Source organism: Glycine soja, chromosome 6, assembly GCF_004193775.1.
Source record: "Glycine soja cultivar W05 chromosome 6, ASM419377v2, whole genome shotgun sequence".
NCBI classification, from domain to species: Eukaryota; Viridiplantae; Streptophyta; class Magnoliopsida; order Fabales; family Fabaceae; genus Glycine; species Glycine soja.
This window is the reverse complement of record NC_041007.1, coordinates 10,439,723-10,458,828: the sequence shown is the minus strand read 5'-3', so window position 1 is coordinate 10,458,828 and position 19,106 is coordinate 10,439,723. Positions and strand designations below refer to the sequence as shown.

Sequence of the window (19,106 nt, the reverse complement as noted above, 5' to 3'; positions counted from 1 at the left end):
GGATTAAAATATTTATATTTAAATAAGTGCAACACTTAATGAAGTATTCACCAAAAAGTATCTAAAAATAACAATAACTTCACTAAATGCAAAAAATATAGTAAGTAATAGATAACACAACTTTTAAAAAATATTTTTGAACGGAAAATTTTCCCGTTTTGCATTTGATATATCACCTCCAACCAGCAATTGGAAAAAATGAAAGAAATTGTTCATTTTTTCTCGGTTTCATTCACGAATGAAAAATCTTCAGCAGCAAACATATATTTATATATACAACTTCATAATTTATATTTTTACAGACATCTTATATGTAACACTAACTTAATAAAATAAATAAACGAAATGCCATTTTGGCCCTCTATCAAAAAGTTCATTTCATGTTAATTTTTACTTCACTCCCATCCTTTCTTTTCTTACGGAACCAGGCATCCATAACCACCAATTTTTTCCATGACTATTGTTCTTCAGAAGTAAAATCAGGCTCAGCAGGCTTCTGCAGCAACATGGGTGATATTCTCTCAGGCACCCTCGTCTTTCTTGTGCCATTTCTACGTAAAAGTCTAAGTGCATTAGCTGCAAACCTTGAAGCATATATTGTGGCTCCTAGACTTGGTGAACTACCACCTGCTTTGGCCAATGCATCTTGCAGCCTATTCTCCTCTTCCCTGAGAGACTCTTCCAGCTTCTTTTTACTATAGCGCCTCCACGCTGCTTGTATGAAACATGCAGCCCATGTACGCCATTGTTGCGAATAAAACCTGAAAGTGTGCTGAAGCTGCTTGCTATGAAGGCGCCGAAATTGAGATGCGACGAACTTCAAGTCATCGGCTTTTAGAGCGAATGCTTCCACTTCTGAAAGAGTTTGGACAGTCCTAGTTGATATGGGAAGGTTCGATGAGGATTGAGGATCTAGTGCCCATGTGAGAAGTTCCTCTCCACAAAAGTCGCCAGCCTTGAGGTATTCAGAGTTAAAGAAGCCTGTTCTTCCACCATTAGTGGTCACCGTCAATAGCTTTCCGCGCATGATGAAGAGCATCTCATCAACAGGATCTCCTTCCCGGGCAATGCAGCTTTCTTCTGTGTACAGCACTGGCTTGAGTCGGTCACACATAGCATCCAAAAGTTGCTCGTCCATGTTCTCAAACATTGGCACCTTAAGTTCATGCAAAAGAGAAGGATTTGGTTATTACTAAAATATTACATGGAAAACCAACTATTCTTCCAATAGGAACGATAATTGGTTTACTTTTCAACAATTGTCTTAAAATCCTTCCTTGATATTCCTAAATATTTTGAATTACCAATAGATTATGGATCCTTCTCCAGGACACCTAACTAGTTTTAGCACAACGTGATCACAACTATGTTTTATAATTTCTCGGTGCCATTTAATTACAATAGAAAATTGCAGTGCTTCAAAATTACTAATGAAAACATGCACAGCACTCCTTTTAGAGAGATCAAATGTACGTACAGAACATGTTCAAACAAATTATTAATGTTATTCACTTAATCTACCTAGAAGCAAAGTTCAGAATTTCTGTTTTATTTATGTGCAAGTATACCATATCTTCCAGTTCAATGTTCCATTGGATATTCTATTAAGTACTCACCAACCAAAAACAAAGATACCCCAAGCAAATTTTCATTTTCAAAAATAAAAAAAAGAAACAAAGATCATAGTCACAGTAAAAGAATGATAGTAACACGATGTGAAAAAAAAAACCCAAGATATGGAGAAGCATACCCTCATCAGCAAAGCCAAGCAAAGATGCCGCTTAATATCCCTTCTTAAATCCTTGGGAAGATCTCGAATCAAACTGTCTTCATCAACACCTCTGGTTTCTTGCCATTTGTACTGCTCATGTCGTCTGATTCTTTCTCTCAGGCTGTCAGGAAGTAATCGATGGGACATCCACTGTTCTGCATCTCTCCTTTTCACCCTCATTTCCTCCAATCTGGTGGTTGTTGACTGCAAATATGTCTGTTCCAAAAAAGATATTAGAGTCAAAAAGTAGAAGAATACTTGACCCAGGTTTGAAACTAGTTTCTAAGCAGAAATGAGGAAAAAAAAACAAAAAAAAAAGATTGAGGACCAGGATTTTAGGGTATATCTAAAATATGATAAGAAAAAATAGTTAGATAATTCTGGAAGAGGAAGAGCATTAGAAACAGATATTTTTGTCCATGCCAACCTAGAGAGAATTACAATAACTTAATGTACAATAATTTTACATTGTTCACCCTATTTCAGGCAACACTTGCAAGCATAAGGCAATTGATAACGACCTCTACTTCACCATGACAACCCAGAAAACAGAATTCCACAAGAGCTGATGTTCACTCCCCAAAAAATACTTCATAAGTTAATAGTGCACATTCTCACTAACAATAAGTGCTCTAATTCTAATAGCAAAAGGAAATCTCCTAAAAAGAAAATCTTAATTAACTACCAATAAAAGAATTTATAGCACCAAAAAACTGTTATCAACAAAAAAAGGTGGAGGGTGACAGATCACGGGAGGAAAATATGGTACTGCTAACCATTTTATTCTAAATCAACAAATAGTGATGTTTGCCAGTATTACTACTTGATTAACAGACAATAAAGAGATATTTGACACCAACCTGCATATTTCCAATGAGGAATGCAAATAACACCAGACCAGCAATTGAAATGAAAATAGCAAAGCTGATTTCCCAAACATAGGTACTTGTTGCAAGGTTCTGACCAAGAGAACTGCAATAGATGGAGGAATATATACAGAATGTCAGATAACTTTGTAAAAATTGGCTCAACAAAAAAATCAAAATTCAAAACATACTAACAACATGCAACTTCAAAATTGACAATTGATTGACACCTCTCCCAATCGAGGACCTCACAATTGTGGGCATTAAACAAATCCAAAACTGAAGACAACCATTTTCCACTTCTAAGCACCAAATCAGAAGTCATCCAACATCTACATGCTTTTAGATTATACAACTTTTTTCATTGAAAATTAATGCCATTCAAATCGCAAGAACAATAAAAACCCTAAAAGACATGCATTTCACACACCCCACACCTGGGAAAAGATGCATTTATTGAGTATACACACACTGAAATGCAGAATACTTTTTATCCAAGGGATGTAAGCAAACAGAACTATAAGAAACAATTCTATGACATGAGCATGCAGACATATGGAGTCCAAGCACAGCTACAGGTTCCTAGCACCACACTCATAGCTGACATCAACTCAACAAAGTTGTCACCAAAATAATGAACACATTGCAATGTACGGTTACTTCATAATCTCAAAATTAATAGCATATAATAAAAAATAATTAATAAAGCACACCTCAAGTTTCTTAGGCCCCACCAAAAGCAATAAAAGAACTTTTGTGGGAAATCTCTTGACTCCACAACTCCAGATTGAAGGGCATCAAGAAATATTCCAAAATTAAAGAGGGTTGTATTTTGATCCTGTATTGGGCAAGAAGCATTCAGGAATGCTGACATTGTGCCCAAAACTTGATGATTATCACAATACATAGCTGTTGTGTTACATGTGCTATTTCGTCGACACGCATCTTGCCAGCATGTGGTTTCTCTTTCTATAGAAAACAAGTACCAAAAGGCACCAATAACCTAAGAGCAACAAGTAAATCAGCAATCAGAGGCAGATGATATCATTTTCATTAGTCAGATAATTTGCACAGAAAAAAAATGCAACAATGATATCAAATCTAAATATGCAACATTGGGAACCAAAATAAAATGGTGCGGACCTGAGAGTTTGAAACAACATATAAACCATGTACACAAGGTACAGCATGAACACATGGACACAGAAAAACTATGTAGTGTTGCCATAAGCATCAAACACAAGTATGTGTATGCCATTGGGAAAAACCCAACTCCCACATTGACTAGAGATAAGGCAAAGATGGAGTATACAAGTGGAAGGCAACCCTCATCCTATGAGCTAACTTTTAGGGTTCATTTTAAGATGGTATTATAGTCTATCATAGATCTAAGGGTGCTCATAATTTGGGTATTTACATAACTGTAACTAAATTATATCTAAAATCAAATACATAACTAGTTATGGATGAATAACAATAAGTTATTAGAAATACCCATAACTATAAAATTGGTTATAGTTTTATACCTACTTTTATATAACTAGTTGTATAAAACTAGATATAGTTATAGTTATTTATTTAAAACTAGTTTTTTTGAGCATCCCTACCTGGATCCATTAAACAGGTCACCCACCATATTATCCACGTACCAAGCCCAAAAGTGTCTGGGCGTGAGGGAGGGTGTAGAGGGAAGAAAAGGAGATAATAGAGACCAATCATGAAATATTAGGAAGTATAAAAACTACTCCAAAGAGATAATCTAAAATATTCTAAATAATTCTAAGATAAAATGTAGATATTATTAGATATCCTTTGTGTAAGAAAATTCCCAGGTTCAAGTCATAGCGTATAAGTTTGCCTAAACAGAATAAGGATATAAGTCATAGAAAAAATGAGTTCAAAAAATGCAAAAAAAAAAAAACTTTTATAATATGAAAGGGCAATTGATTAATGACATAGTTAATGCTGAAAATCAACCATGAAGGCTGATGTTATTAAAAGCAAAAACTTTAAAGTACAATATTAACATAAAATGGTCTACAAAAATAATAATAATAAAGAAAATAACTGAATATTACCTTCAAATAAAGTGTCGTTCTATGTTCAAAGACTTGAAATTATTAACAATTGAAGAAAAACAACTTTAAAGAATATTATAGAAAATATTATTAGATGATTTTTAATATATGTACGTATATTAAAAAGCTTTTTTTTTTTTTTGGGGGGGGGGGGGGGGGGGGCATGAAGCTCGCTCCACCTCTAGTGATGGCAGAAACTACTGACAAGATGACATGGCAATGGGTGACCAGAAAACCGGAGATGAAACATAGCAGCAAGAGAGGCAATTAATTGGAAGGGGGGGAGATTAGCCATGGAAATAAAGTGAAGCTCTAGATTTTAGCCATGATATGATGTGTTACATTTGTCACCAAACATAAAGCCCTAACCCATACTTATACTAGATATTAGATCATAATCCTAACAAAATATTTTTTTTATTACATGCTAACAAAATATGGAATCATGTGATTACAGAACATCAACTGAACCATTAAATTGTGTTGTATTTTAAATTCACATACAAACTCGTGCTTTGTGATAGGCGGAAAGAAAATGTTGCGTATCAAATCTGCACACAACTAAAACACAGAATCACGTTTTCCCACTATAACACAAAGAATCATAATCCCCCCACCCCCCGGAAAAAAAAACTACATCTCAATTATGCAGAATATACACACATGGGGGTCGTCATAATGCTGTTGTGTGTGTACACATCATATCACCACAAGGGCAAATATTTGTGCCTATCAAACTTTCCTTGTTTAATCTAGTGATCAGGCAAAATAAATCCACAATACATAAAGATTTAAGCTTTAGAAAAAAAATCAATGATCTCAGAAAAAAAGTGAAAAAATAAATAATAAATTTAGTAGAAAGCAATATAACACAAAATTATTCTCAGTAATGTACACAAGAAAAAGGAAAAAAAAAAAGATTGCAGCATAAACTTACATGACTTGCTAGCATGTAAAGAAAGAGATTGAATGCTGCTCCAGCCCAAGCTGTTTCAGTGAGAATGCCAGAGGTTCTAGTAACTTCTTTATATAATGGAATTATTCGTAAAAACCGTGGGATATATTGGAAGCAGACAATAAATTTCAGCAAGGTCTTTGTATTCAGTGATTCAGAGCCACTCAACTTTGGAATGATAATTAGAATTGCCACCTACCAATATAGGAAAAAGTTGAGTCAAAATGAACATATTGAAATAACTCAATGATATTTTTTTAATTTAAACAAAACTACGAAGATATTAATTTAGGAAGAATGAACTTAATCGCTAGTTACAATATATCTTCTGAGTGAGTCCACATGTTTAGCATTCTACTTTATAAATGCAACCATTTGGCATATTAATGACAGCAAAAACAAGTCCACTTCCTAGATAGAGAGAGGGAGAGAGAGAGCATATGAAAACAAACTTTGCATTACATTCATGCACAAACTCATCAACCCATAGTTCTTCAACCATTACTGGGATGTGGATGTTCAAAAGATGAAAGACAAAAACTCCAACAGCAGAAAGAATTTCCTTACCTGTGGGAGGGGAAGAACGGCAAGAATGTCAATCAAGAAGTATGATGATAGATACCGCATTGCTATTGCCCAAGCATCTTCAACCAAAACACCTCTTCCAAATACTCGAGAAGAGGGAGCAATGAATCCAGTACGAAATTGGAAAATTATATGGATTATATAAAAAATATCAGAGAAAGATCTTAAAACAGTTGCTGTAATTTCCATTTTTCTGTCCATTGAAAGACATTTCTTGTTATCATCAATCACAGGGACATAGAAGAACAAAGGATCAAGTGATACAGCAATAAGACATGATAATACAAATATCTTGTTCCACTTTTGAAGGAAAGGTCCCTGCGGATCAAGGATTTTCTTTTTAGAACTAAAATTTCTAGAAAGAACTCTGTTATAGGGAAGAGACTTGAATGATTTTCTAAATCTCTTTATCCCCTCCGAACTAGATTCCAAACCCCTTTGAAACTTCTCGGAAACTGAATTTAGTGTATTCTTAACTCTTCCCGAGCGTGTCACGTGAATTGCAGGAGAGTTGGTCTCGGAGCCCCTGTCTGAACTCCAATCCCGAAATCTGAGAGCATCATATAAAGAATAAAACTCAGTTCATGATTAACCATCTGATAAACCAGATGTCCAAAGCAAGGGCAACAACACTATGAAATAGACATACATGCACAGAAGTAACAATCATTGAATAAAACTCCCAAAAAAGGGCACCAATTAGAAATGTTTAAAGCATTTTGAGGTTGAAGAGCGCTGAGTTACAAAAGTTGAGAGCAACAAATGGGAAGCCTTATCACAAACATGAAAGACTTGCCCACAATAACAACTAAAATGCTTCTGAAATACCACAATACCATCACGGAAAGTAAATAAAGGTAGCACCATTAAACTAACCTAACAAATTTGTCTTGCTGAAAATTCATGATTGTAGCCTAGTTCAAAAGCAAGGTAGAATTCAACAAATCAGTGTCGCGCAACCGTCACAGGACAGTAAATAGCTTCTTCATGAACCTCAAAATCTCACAGCCTACTCCTGAAATAGTAAAAACAAGAGAGACATCCACAGTTAGATACTCCAATGATCGACCAAAAAAAAAAGAGCAACTTATCCATAGCAACAACAATAGGGTAAAAAAAATCAGCCGCCCAAGCACCTTGCAATATATTGATCCGACATAAGCGACAATAATCAAAATCACAATAAATCCACAAAATGAAATAAAACTTCCAATAATGGCCGACAACACACACAAACACATTAAAAGAAGAAGAAGAAGCATGATATCCACAAATATAGTTTCCCTCAAATTTGTCAGGCACACACACTCACATACTAGTACACATCATGGTAAACAGTGTATTATTAATCAATAATCATCAAGAACGAAATTCCAAAATTCCAAGTACACACTTAACAATAAAAACAATAATTTCATAAAAGAAAAACAAATCTCCATCCTCTACCCTTGTACAAATTAAATAACCTAATGGATAAACCGAAGAGTCAAATTCGCAGCCAAGTTGAAACAAAAGAAGAAGAAGAAGAAGAAAATAATTAGAGGGAGAAAGCGACGGAGCGGTTACTGGAGAAAAGGAAAGATTGAAAAAGTATATAGAGAGTGGTTGAGAGAGAGAGAAGAAGAAAAAGAAAAAGAGTACCGGAAGAGGAGTAAGGAAGCAGAGAGCGTGAAGAAGAGGTGAATGATTGTGAGGAATGAAAATAAGAGATTGAAACTGTGACAGAGAGAAGAAGAAGAAGGTTCGTGGAAAGCGGGAAGGAAGTGATGGTGTGGAAGACAACGATGGATAAAGAGAGACAGTTGGTGTTGAGGATGGAAGGAAGAGAGTCTTGTCTGTCGCGGGACCCACTTACTCTCTCAGTTTTATTTAGGGCAAATAAAATTCGTTTGATGTATTCAAATTTAATCTTTAATATGTAAAAAGAATGTGAGAAATAAAATTGTGTTATTTACCTTTTTATATTAATTACTGTCAGTTTTCTTGCGTGGTCATGGGTTAGTAGTAGAGTGTTTGTCTGGTCAAGACTTTTCCCCCCAACCAACCAGTAACCAGCCTCGCCCTTCACTGCACGCCAAACTGCAGTGTCATAAACTCCAAATCTTTACCTTGTAAAAGTTGACCAGAAGCACGTTTGTATCTTGCATTTTGTAATTATTCATTCATTGGATATAACAAGTGAGATAATTCATTTTATATGAAAGTAAGAAAAATAAATATACTCATGTATATGACTTCTATGTTGATATGTACAAAAGATATATATTTGATATTTTCTCCTGATCTAATTATAAATAAATAAATAAAATTTATGAACTATATAAACAAATTTTAATTATTTTTTTAATCATATTTATTGATATCATCAAAAATATATTTTTCAATTAATTAAGATTCTATTTTTAATGACACTTATTTTTTATATTAATCAATTTTTTAATGAAGACACTTTAAAAAATTGTTATTTTTTAAAATATACTTGGTAGAATTAAATTGTACTCCTATTAACTATTTTAGTCAGTGAAAAAATAGTTATTTGTGTTTATATTTGAGTCCGTAGTATATGACTTTAAATTTGGTATGATTTTGGGAAAAACATGAGAGGAAGTTTTATTTGTATCTAAAGCTTCGTCTTATATTGTTATTATTTTCTGTTATTGTTAATTGCGTTGACAATGATAGTTGTTTGGACTATTATTCCTAAGCTCCAAATCCATAGTTGTTTGAAGGTTCTCTGTGTACTCCACCTCCAAAGCAAGATAAACCTTTTTTTTTTTTAATTGATGTGTTGATATCCAAGGATTTTTTTTTTCCCGAAATACTAGTAGTAAGTTTAAAATTTAAATTGTCTTTCAAAATTCAAAATGGCGTGAAGAAAAATTCAATCTTTTTTTTTTTGGGCTTATTTAATTCTAACCTTTCAACTTGAATGGACCACTCTGAAAATTTCCATACAAAGTAAAATGACAATCGAGCTGCAAGTAGAGAGCAAAAGTCAACAGATAGCTACGTTACTTTGTGTAAGAAAAAAAGATAGCTACATTACCTAATAAACAGTTCTACTAATAATACAAATTTTTCTGCATTAAAAAAAAATACTATACAATTTTCTAACCAACGCAAAAGGTGCATAAGACAAATCCTACAAAAATTCTAACTAAATCTAATAAAAACTAATTACTACAGATAATTAAGATTTTTATTAAGAACTATTTTCTATCTATCTCAACTCAATTCACAAGTAATGAAGTAAATACTAGAAACGCATGCACCCGAAAAAAATATATTAGATATAAAATAATTACCCTTAATCACTTTTTTTAATTTTTCTTACTGGTGAGTTCGTTTAAGCTCATTTAAGAAAAACTTATTTTAATAAAAATAAATAGTTTTATAATTTATCTAAACTGTTTTTACTTAAAATTATAACGGGTCCAAGGAGTAACAGCAAAACAACAAAAACTTACACTTTAAGTTTATTACTAAAAAAAATATTTACTATTATAATTTATAAGTAAAAATGTCTCATATTGATAAAAATATTACTGGTAAAAACTAACACATTTAAAATAAAAAAATAAAAATAAATCTTTTAAAATTTAATTTAAGTCTCGCTTATGGTTTGATTGATCCTATTTTAAATAAATAATTTTTTATTATTTCAAGAAACAAATCATATTTGTTTGTCAAAAAATTACTTTCTTAAAAATATTTATTTTAAAATTTAAACAAACTCACCACTCATGCATGAATGTTATGTACTAACAAGAAGTTTTTTTTTTTAACAGCAATAACAAGTTGATAAGCTGATAGATTTGGAAAATCATTACAATTACTATTTCAATTTTATAATCAACTACTGATTTTTCAAATGTAAATGAATACGGGTGATTAATAGTATATTCTAGCTTCGTACACGATACGGTAACTATTTTACCATAATTATAAATTGTAAATTACAAATAAATATAAAAGTGTTGTTGTAAAATAAGGCTCTTGATACACTGTTGCAACTTGCAACTAGGCCTTGTCACCAGCTCGTATTTGCATAGATATTTTTTTAGCTGGAGATTTGCATAGATATTTGTTAAACAGATATTCATAATTTTATAAGTATTTATGAGTATTTTTTAAAATATAATTTTTTTAAAAAGTAAAAAATAAAAATTAAATGAATAGATTTGAAATATATATTTATACTAAAAATAAATAATTTAAAAATATAAAAAATCAGAATTATTTATCTTATACTCATTTTTATCTTAAAATAAAAGTCGTAATTAAGAAAAAAAAAGTTTTTGATATCAAATGTGTATTTAACTTTTTAAAGTAACATTTTTTTCCATTAAAATTCCCAATATGTATCAAATTAATTTTAAAATGTAATATTAATACTAAATTTAATTTTCATAAAATTATTATTTTATTTCATTTATTTATTAGTTTATTTTTCTTTATGTATATGAAACAACTTATAACAATACTTATTTTAAAACCAAGGAAATATATAATAAAAACATTTAAGTAAAGCTCCTGTCCCACTTTTAAGCATATATCCATTAAGCTGTCAAATTCTTCTGTCAAACTCCTAACATTTTAAAAAAATGATTAAATTCGGTTTTAAATAAAACTAAATTGATCCAATTCCAAAAAATAAAAGCCCTCATTAAAAACTTTTTAAAATAGAAAGATTAATTTGAACTTAATAAATTATAAATTAGAGAATCAAAATAATAATTTAATGAAAGAAAAAAATTATAAAATAAAAAAATTATAAATCTAAGGGTGTATTATTGTTTATCGTTTACACTGGAAGTTGACATTTTCAATGGGTTCGGAATAGGCGAACGGGAAAGCAGGCGACGACACCAACAAATAACAACGAATGACTAAAACAAACCCAACTTCATCGTCATCACTCCCTTAATCTCCACACTCTGGAAGAACCAAATTGCGAAAATGGGATTGATTACGGTGGTGAAGGAGTTGTGGAGGGCTTTCTTTTTCCTTTGCTCACTACAATTCTGGAGAATGGCGTTGCTCTGGACTTTCTCTATTCTTTATTCTTATTACCAATTGTTCAAAGATTCCTTATCCCATTCCCAGTATTTCAAACCTCTAATTCCTGAGAAATGTTCCCTCTTCTCTCAGAAACTCGTGTCCTATCCCAGGTGCTCCCCTTTCACAACTACTTTTAGGCCTGTCTGCGTCATCACTGGTGTAAGTCTCTCTCTCTTTTTTTTTTTATTCATTCATTCATTCTTTTTTTGCTCTAGCTATTTGATTATGGGAATTTCTCAGTTTCATTTTGTGTTGGTGTAGGCAACGTCTGGTCTGGGATTAGCTGCTGCCTATGAACTTTCCAAGGAAGGATATGTTGTTGTGCTTGGTAACTTTTTATTCTTAATCTTATTTTACTTTTCATACTTTTAAATTTTAAGCATACTGTAGTTATAAGGTTGGCTTCGTGTTTAAGACAAGAAGGGGAGAGAGAGGTAGTGGCCTCGAATCCTTTCGAATAACAAAATTAACAACTGACATTAGTCTTAAAAAAAAAACCTTTAATCATGTTTCTAGTCTAAAGAAAGGTTAAGGACACACTCTTACCTTTTCAGCCTTCTCTTTATTATTTGCAAAGTATTTTTTTTGTTTAATGGGCAAATGTTAGAATGTTAGTTTTTTTAGCAGACGGGATGAACCCGTGACCTTTTCACTGTTCCCTTCTCCCTTAATCATCTAACCCACCCTATATCTTCATTATTTATGGAAGAGTAATGTTTGTCTTACACCCTTTATGGAGTGTACGGATGAGAGAGATTGAAATTGAAGAGAGATGTGATAGAAAATGAAGGAGCGTGAGAGAAAGTGAGTATGAGGAAATCACAACTCTTTGTAAAATCTAGTACTAGCTTCACTAATGAAGAATGAGGCCAGGTTATTTAGGGGAATCCACATGAGATTTCACCCCATAAAGATAATGTTAGAAAGAGTGTTAAAAAGTGTATTGCTTGCATTCTTCTTCTAGTCTATGCGATGTATACTTAAGATTCCAGTTGTGAATGCAGTTGGACGTTCACAGCAATTATTGTCCGAGGTATTTCCTACAACACTTTTTTTAAAATCGTGGTGATGACGACTCCACACTTCATAAATTTCTTACCAGTGTTCCCTGGCTCCCTCTGTCTGATAGACCATAACAAAAATCAAAGATCGGAATGAACATGCCCACCTCGAAGCTTTTCAGGTTGACCTGTCATCAATTGAGTCAGTCGTAAAGTTCAAAACATCCTTGCAACAGTGGTTTTTGGATTCTGATTTGCACTGCTCCATACAAATACTGATAAACAATGCTGGAATACTTGCAACATCACCTAGAGTCACCCCTGAGGGCTATGATCAGTAATAAATACTTTTTTCCTAGCTCCTTTGGTAGTATTGTAGAATTTTTCACTTTATCATTGAATAACTTTTGTGCTTATGATGCATGCTCTGTGTAACATAACAAAAGATGCATAGGCCACGTGCTTGCAAATTTTATTGCATTCAGACTGCTAATAATCTATTTAAGCTAAGGAAAATGGTTACGAGTGTTTGTTACATGTTGAAATTTTGGAGATAATGTTGATTAGCATGATCGACATGTTTTTTATGGAACGCAAACACAAGAAAGACACATGGAATATTTTTACAACTGTATGCAAAAAATAGATTTATTTTTTATACTTGTTTGCTCCATTAAGGTGAGCCTTGTTGCCTTGTGACCTGAAGGTCATGGGTTTAAATCTTGGAAATAGCCTCTCCGCGTACGGGGGTAATGCTATTTACCCTTCCCATACTATACTAGGTGGTGGTGGTGGTGGTGCCCCTATTTTTATTTTTTTTTATATACTTGTTTGCTCCATACCTTCGCATAGCGAAGAGCCTCTGGACAATGGGGTACGAAGTTTTTACTTGTTTGCTCCATGTTTGTTTGGTATCTTAATTTTATAATTAGTACTGACTTTTAAAATGTATAAATGTTTTACATTTTTTTCTCCCAGGATGATTGGTACAAATTATATTGGTGCATTTGCTTTAACAAAGCTTCTACTGCCACTTCTTGAAAGCAGCCCTGTATCCTCCAAAATTGTGAATGTAACATCCTTTACACATCGAGCTGGTAGGGATAATCATTATAAACCTTACTTCTTGATCTATGTTATCGTCTGGTGATCCAACTCTTTCAGTTTGATTCTATTCCATAAATTCTTTGTCACATTGTTTCTACAACAGCGCTTCTCCTATAGAAACTGATCAAGCTCTTCTCTTTAGTTACTGATGTGCAGGTTGATGAGGGAACTGTATCCGGGGAGAGATTTTTTAGATCAATACAATATCCATGTGCTCACATCTATGAGTATTCTAAATGTAAACTGCAAATTTTGGATTAAGTTATATAGATTGCTTTATGTCTTTAGTCCTAACTAGCATTTAATTTTTTTGAAGTATGCCTCATTCTCTTCTCTTATGAGCTCCACCGACAGCTTTGCCTAATGGGAAAATCTCACCAGATATTTGTCACGTATGTAATTACTAATCTACTTACTTCTACTTACTTTCATTTCCTTTTTCTGTCTTGTTCCCAAGTGCTGTGTACTGCTATATGTATTGAAAAAGTTTGGTATATGTTAATAGTTAACTATTTATTGCATAACTGTCAACTATGTTGTTTGAAATATGTTCATCTGATTGCTTCTATTACTTGCCCAACCTTCATGAACTTAATTACAAGTTTTAGGGAGACATTAGAAGAACTTACTTGAGCTTATGGAAATGACTTATGACTTTCCGATAAGCTGTTTTTAGATTTTAGCTTATTTCAATAATCTTCATTGAGAAGTTTATCCAAATACATTTTTTTAGCTTATTGAAATAAGCTTTACAATCAAGTTAATGAATGAGATCTCATATGATAAAAATTTATAAGTGCTTAACTAAGCTGTTTATCCAAAAGTGCCCTTGGTTTCCTATATATCTTTTCTGCACAGCTCACAGGTTCTTGGTTTTGGCAAAAGTATATATGGACACATGGGCGTATTTTCCAATCATGTGCTATGGGTAAAATTCATGCGTGCATGTTTGACAAACCTGTAATTCTCTTGTGGTTTTGAACTTTCAATTAAAGGATGAGATTTGTTATAAGCCTCTGTCTTTTTAGGATATAATGATGTTATTGTCACAAATATTTGGCTCCCTACCAGGATCATTTCCTAGTGAGGTTTCTGCCCCCTAGCTCCCTTCCTCCCCAAAGTTTCCAAACACCCCATTCCCCGCCCCCCTAAGAAAAGCTATGTATGAGTTTTTAAGGGTCTATCTCCACCCCTGCTTTCAACTAGCTGTAACTGCATAATCATCCAATGAGTTGGATAGGAAAAAAGGTTTAAATAGGACCAGCTACACTTATATAAATCCACTTTTGATCAGTTTTTAAGCTAAAGTTGTCTAAGTAACAACTAATCATGGCTTTATTGGAGTGGGTTTGGGTCGCTAGGTTAGAGGATCCAATCTTCTGGGTGAAGGTGAATGAACATGAATAAAAAATGAGACAAATGAAAATTCTCAATGAAAAAAATGAAAAAGAGGTGCAAAATGTATTAAACTTTTTGTATAAAGCTTTATTCTTGTCTCATGGATTCTACTTCACCTTTTACATTCAGTTTTTGTATTGTTGCACATTAGTGTTGCGGATCCTGGAGTTGTGCAGACAAACCTCATGCGAGAAATTCCAGCAATCCTATCTTGGTTAGCAATCTATGTGTTGAAGCGTCTACGGCTGTTGCAATCCCCTGAGTGTGGGGTTGACTCTATTGTTGATGCTGCTCTAGCTCCACCAGTAAGTACTTTTATTTGTACTTAATATTGATTTACAATTTTACATTTTTAACAGCATGTCATTTATCAACAAGTCGATGCATTCTCAATTTCCTTATGCCTTTATTTTCTGCAAAGGTAATTCACCTTGACTTTTGGCTTGGAAACAATATATTGGTCAATTATTTCAACAAACTATTACATATATTAGAGGATCCGAATACAAATTATAAAACACATTCACAAATGGACACTTTCGGGTAAAATAGGTTTCTCTCAATTTATGCTTTCAGGTAAAATAGGCTTCTCTCCAATTTCCTCTCCCAAATGGATGCTTTTACATACATTAGAGGATCTAAATAAACATTATAAAACACGTACACACACAAATGGATGCTTTCAGGTAAAAATAAAATACATTTCTCTCAATTTTCGTTCGGAATAACTCCGCAATACTCTTGTGAAATAAAACTTCTCTAAAAATAGGAAATTAATGTGTGCTCACAAACGATATATAATTTCCGTTCTGTTACTCTTGTGCTACTTGGGCTATAACTAGGTATGTCTCAGATAATAGCTAGATCAATCTATGAATATTTATAGATTGCAGGTTTCTTAATTTCTTTTATTATAAATATTTTCATAACAATCTGCAAATATTTTATGTTCTTTATTTTATTATTTAAAAAATATATTAGCATACTCGTATCTTTAAATTAAAATTGTCGTATTAGGTAACAATATATGTTATGGGTACCAGAAAGGAGAACCACACACACAAATTGGGAAGGGAGGGGTAGTACAATTCTTATGCATAATTTGATCTTGAAATTTCTCATCAGCCAATTTGTCCTATGTATCAAATTATTTTTATTTGCTGTCTCTATCATTTTCAGTCCTGCCTCAGTGTTTCTCGATTTCCCCTATTTTTCTAGCAGCCGCAAACTATTGAGTATTGACAAGTGAATTTATGATGATTATTGTGTTGTAAATGACCAAACCATCTAAATTGTCTTCTCCCCATCTTAAGTAATCGTTGTCTACTAAATGGAGTGAAAAAAAATCACTATCTTATAATGATTGTCCTATCCCATTTAATGAACTCATTAGGAAATAAAATAGCCAGGGCTTATACCAACCTCCCCAAATCTTTCTTAATTTTGAGCTCTGCATTTATCACTTCATCTACCTGTATCTAGCACAGTTCATACCACACCTTCAATTTCACCATTGGTTTGAATAATTGCTCTAAACAATTAACTATTTCATTCTTTATATGCTGATGCTTACACTGTTCTCTTATGTCTGCTCTAGTTTTTTCTTAATTCTAATATTGACTGGAGCCATTGAGTTCATGATGTTATTAAATGGGCTTGCATTTTTCAGGGAACATCAGGAGCTTACTTTTTTGGGGGTAATGGTAGGACTATCAACCCTTCAACACTTTCGCGAAATGCCAAATTAGCACGTGAACTTTGGGAGAGTACAAGTAAACTGCTATCTGTAACCCCTTTTGGTGCTGAGGGTAACAGCTGGTAGCATTGGTTCGCATGTCACGTCGCATAACAAAGTGAATAAGTGCTGTTGCCCGTGTAGATTGACAAATGACAACCCATTCTTCATATGAAGTTCTGAGGTTTATAGTGTAAGAGTTGTTTAAAGAAAGTACACTATAATCATTCATGTACCTTCACTTAGTGATGGCCAGCAATCATGATATCTTTTAGCATTACCACCATACACTTGTTGCCTTGTAGCATTGTTCATACTTCATAATTCATTTTCTGATATTGTACTTAATTAATGTGCTAACTAATTCACTACGATAATGCTAGGGTTAAGTTTCTAATTATTACTGGATTGAATTTGAATTTAAGAATAATATTTTTAGGAAAAAAGGGAATGGTCTAGCATATGGTGCATAGGGGAGTTAGTGCGTATTTGGGGAGGCATTTTGAACGCATGTTTTCTTCAATTTTTTTACGTCAAAATGTTCAATTTTCAAAGCAGGTGTGGGTCACAAATGTTGATAGAAACGTAACCAAACACGTGGTTAGTGAATTGACTGGTTATAGAAGGTTTTTCTGGCTATTTTATTTGCAGCTAAGTCCTAGAAATATGACATAACGTTTTAGGGTTTTATATTAATATAACTTTTAGATTATTCATAATGTATATTACTAAAATAAATCTTTCAATTACTCTTCCATATAAGATTTGCGTAGCAAACTATTTTGATAATCTTTCATGATGCATTTGCTATTCTATAAGTATGAAGTACGAAATTTGTGGGTAACAGTGAGAGAAAATAAATTATACTCGTATGAATTGTGAATATACATTTCTAGTTGTGGGTTACAAAACTCATTCGGCGTGGAATCAAAGCAAGGCAAGTGTTTTATGCACTCCATTTTTCCTCCACCCAAACACCACCTTGCGCTTAAAGACCATTGTGGTGGCCCACGAACCTCCACACCGCATCAAACCCACCATCGTGTCGCACTAACCCATCAACTATGTTATCATAGTTCTGAATTGAGTAATGCGGAACATAACATGTGTTCCAAATTACTCATATGAAATTGTGTTAGAAGAACTCCATATTTGTTGTTCTGGGTACCCGAAAAAAAGCTTCTGGATTATGTAATTCGGAGATTGTTTAACATGAACAACATTATGAATTTGTGAATCTGCCAACATTTATCAGTCATGTATATTATATTTTCCCTTTCTCTCTTCACTCGATTTTCGTCTTCAAACTCACAACACAACTGTGCAGTGGTGCAGTGGTGCAGAGTCATGGTTGATGAGGTGGTGCGGCGTGGTTGTGGTTTGCGGTAGTCTTCAAATTCACCACATCATGTTTTTCAAAGAGTGTAATGCGGTAGTCTTATGGCTATTTAAACCGCCACGACACATCTTAGATCAAGGGCGAACGTACTTATACATGATGGGGGTGGCCTTGGTCCCCCTGATTTTTTTAAAATTCTATTTTTAATATATAATATTTTGATATTAAATTAATTATTTTTTTTGAAGACTTTTATTATATAATAAAAACAATAGTATTTAAGTATTTTTATTGATTTCTTGATAAAATATTTTATTTCCTTTTTATAGTATTGATCACAAAAATAATGACATTTTTTTCTCTTTTCTTAGACAAATATTTTATTTTATTTTATAAATACTGTAATTCTTTTTATAATCTTCACGATTGAAATAATTACATTTGTTTACTTTTTAAAATAAAATATTTAATGTTATTTATTTCCTTGTTAATATATTTTCCTTTTATAATGTATTGTTGTTGTTTTAGATGTTATAAATATTTATATTTGTAACCAAATTACTTTATTATTCTTTGTTTTATATTGATTTGGTTATCTGAGAAATTAAATGTTATTTATTATTAATCTTTTCTTTGAGATAAACTTGCACTATATTTTATTTTTTTTATAAAAAACTTACACCACATAAGAAATTGATAACTTTAATTTTAAGACATATTAATACCTTTTGTTTTAGGCAAGACATAGTAATAACTATTATTCCTTTTTATTACTATTATTCATATATTATTTTAAATTTGTTTCTCTTATATATTTTATCATTAATTGTTTGCTAGGTTTCAATCTATTTTTGGCTGTGTATAAGTCTAACTTTGAATCTATGAATCTAAATATTATCATATAAACTTTGGAAAAACAAACCAAATATTAAGTTATACAATAATAAATAGTAATGCGTTTGATCTCCTTAAATAAGATAAATTAAATAGGTTTGGATGAAAAACATTATGATTGGGAGAGAATATCCCATTAAAAGTAAATTAAATAGGTTTTTTGATAAATATTAGTCATTAACAAAATGGTTGAATATTTCATACTAATAATATGATATAATAAAAAAAATATTATGTTGTATAAAACATGAGTAGAAATTCATTTTAATATACTCTGTTCTTTTTTCTTATAAAATAAATAGTTAATGTAAATTTT

The 19,106-nt window shown here is 32.4% G+C and overlaps 2 protein-coding genes across 4 annotated transcripts; one reads left to right on the top strand and one right to left on the bottom strand.

Annotated features, from left to right (window-relative positions):
• Positions 1-199: 199 nt before the first annotated feature.
• On the bottom strand, positions 200-8,084 carry LOC114415529 (cyclic nucleotide-gated ion channel 1-like). 2 transcript variants are annotated; one of them, XM_028380271.1, is made up of 8 exons: positions 7,897-8,084; positions 7,132-7,270; positions 6,238-6,805; positions 5,653-5,865; positions 3,351-3,640; positions 2,632-2,743; positions 1,751-1,987; positions 200-1,156 (listed from the first exon to the last, which is right to left on the bottom strand). In XM_028380271.1, exons 2-8 carry the CDS (start codon positions 7,158-7,160, stop codon positions 458-460), a joined length of 2,148 nt encoding a protein of 715 aa, XP_028236072.1. In that variant the 5' UTR covers positions 7,161-7,270; positions 7,897-8,084; the 3' UTR covers positions 200-457. The 2 variants fall into 2 exon arrangements, with proteins under 2 accessions (XP_028236072.1, XP_028236073.1); XM_028380272.1 differs by lacking the exon at positions 7,897-8,084 and adding an exon at positions 7,722-7,858.
• A 2,983-nt stretch (positions 8,085-11,067) lies between these two features.
• LOC114415528 (dehydrogenase/reductase SDR family member on chromosome X-like) lies at positions 11,068-16,957 on the top strand. Of its 2 annotated transcripts, XR_003667365.1 has the most exons (10): positions 11,068-11,475; positions 11,578-11,644; positions 12,321-12,349; positions 12,446-12,654; positions 13,296-13,414; positions 13,567-13,662; positions 13,741-13,816; positions 14,974-15,127; positions 15,399-15,508; positions 16,492-16,622. XR_003667365.1 is itself a non-coding variant. In XM_028380270.1 (9 exons), exons 1-9 carry the CDS (start codon positions 11,215-11,217, stop codon positions 16,642-16,644), a joined length of 1,164 nt encoding a protein of 387 aa, XP_028236071.1. In that variant the 5' UTR covers positions 11,068-11,214; the 3' UTR covers positions 16,645-16,957. The 2 variants fall into 2 exon arrangements, 1 of the variants encoding a protein (XP_028236071.1); XM_028380270.1 differs by lacking the exon at positions 15,399-15,508 and having other exon boundaries at positions 16,492-16,957.
• Positions 16,958-19,106: the final 2,149 nt, after the last annotated feature.

Excerpts from the sequence above, each read along its gene's own strand:
- LOC114415529 (XM_028380271.1), bottom strand. The coding sequence starts at position 7,160 with ATGAATTTTCAGCAAGACAAATTTGTTAG. Across the intron at positions 5,866-6,237 it reads CCGTTCTTCCCCTCCCACAG|GTGGCAATTCTAATTATCAT; the intron begins GTAAGGAAATTC and ends CTATATTGGTAG. Across the intron at positions 1,988-2,631 it reads TCCTCATTGGAAATATGCAG|ACATATTTGCAGTCAACAAC; the intron begins GTTGGTGTCAAA and ends TTTTTGGAACAG.
- LOC114415528 (XM_028380270.1), top strand. The coding sequence starts at position 11,215 with ATGGGATTGATTACGGTGGTGAAGGAGTTGTGGAGGGCTTTCTTTTTC. Across the intron at positions 12,350-12,445 it reads CACAGCAATTATTGTCCGAG|ACCATAACAAAAATCAAAGA; the intron begins GTATTTCCTACA and ends TCTGTCTGATAG. Across the intron at positions 12,655-13,295 it reads ACCCCTGAGGGCTATGATCA|GATGATTGGTACAAATTATA; the intron begins GTAATAAATACT and ends TTTTTCTCCCAG.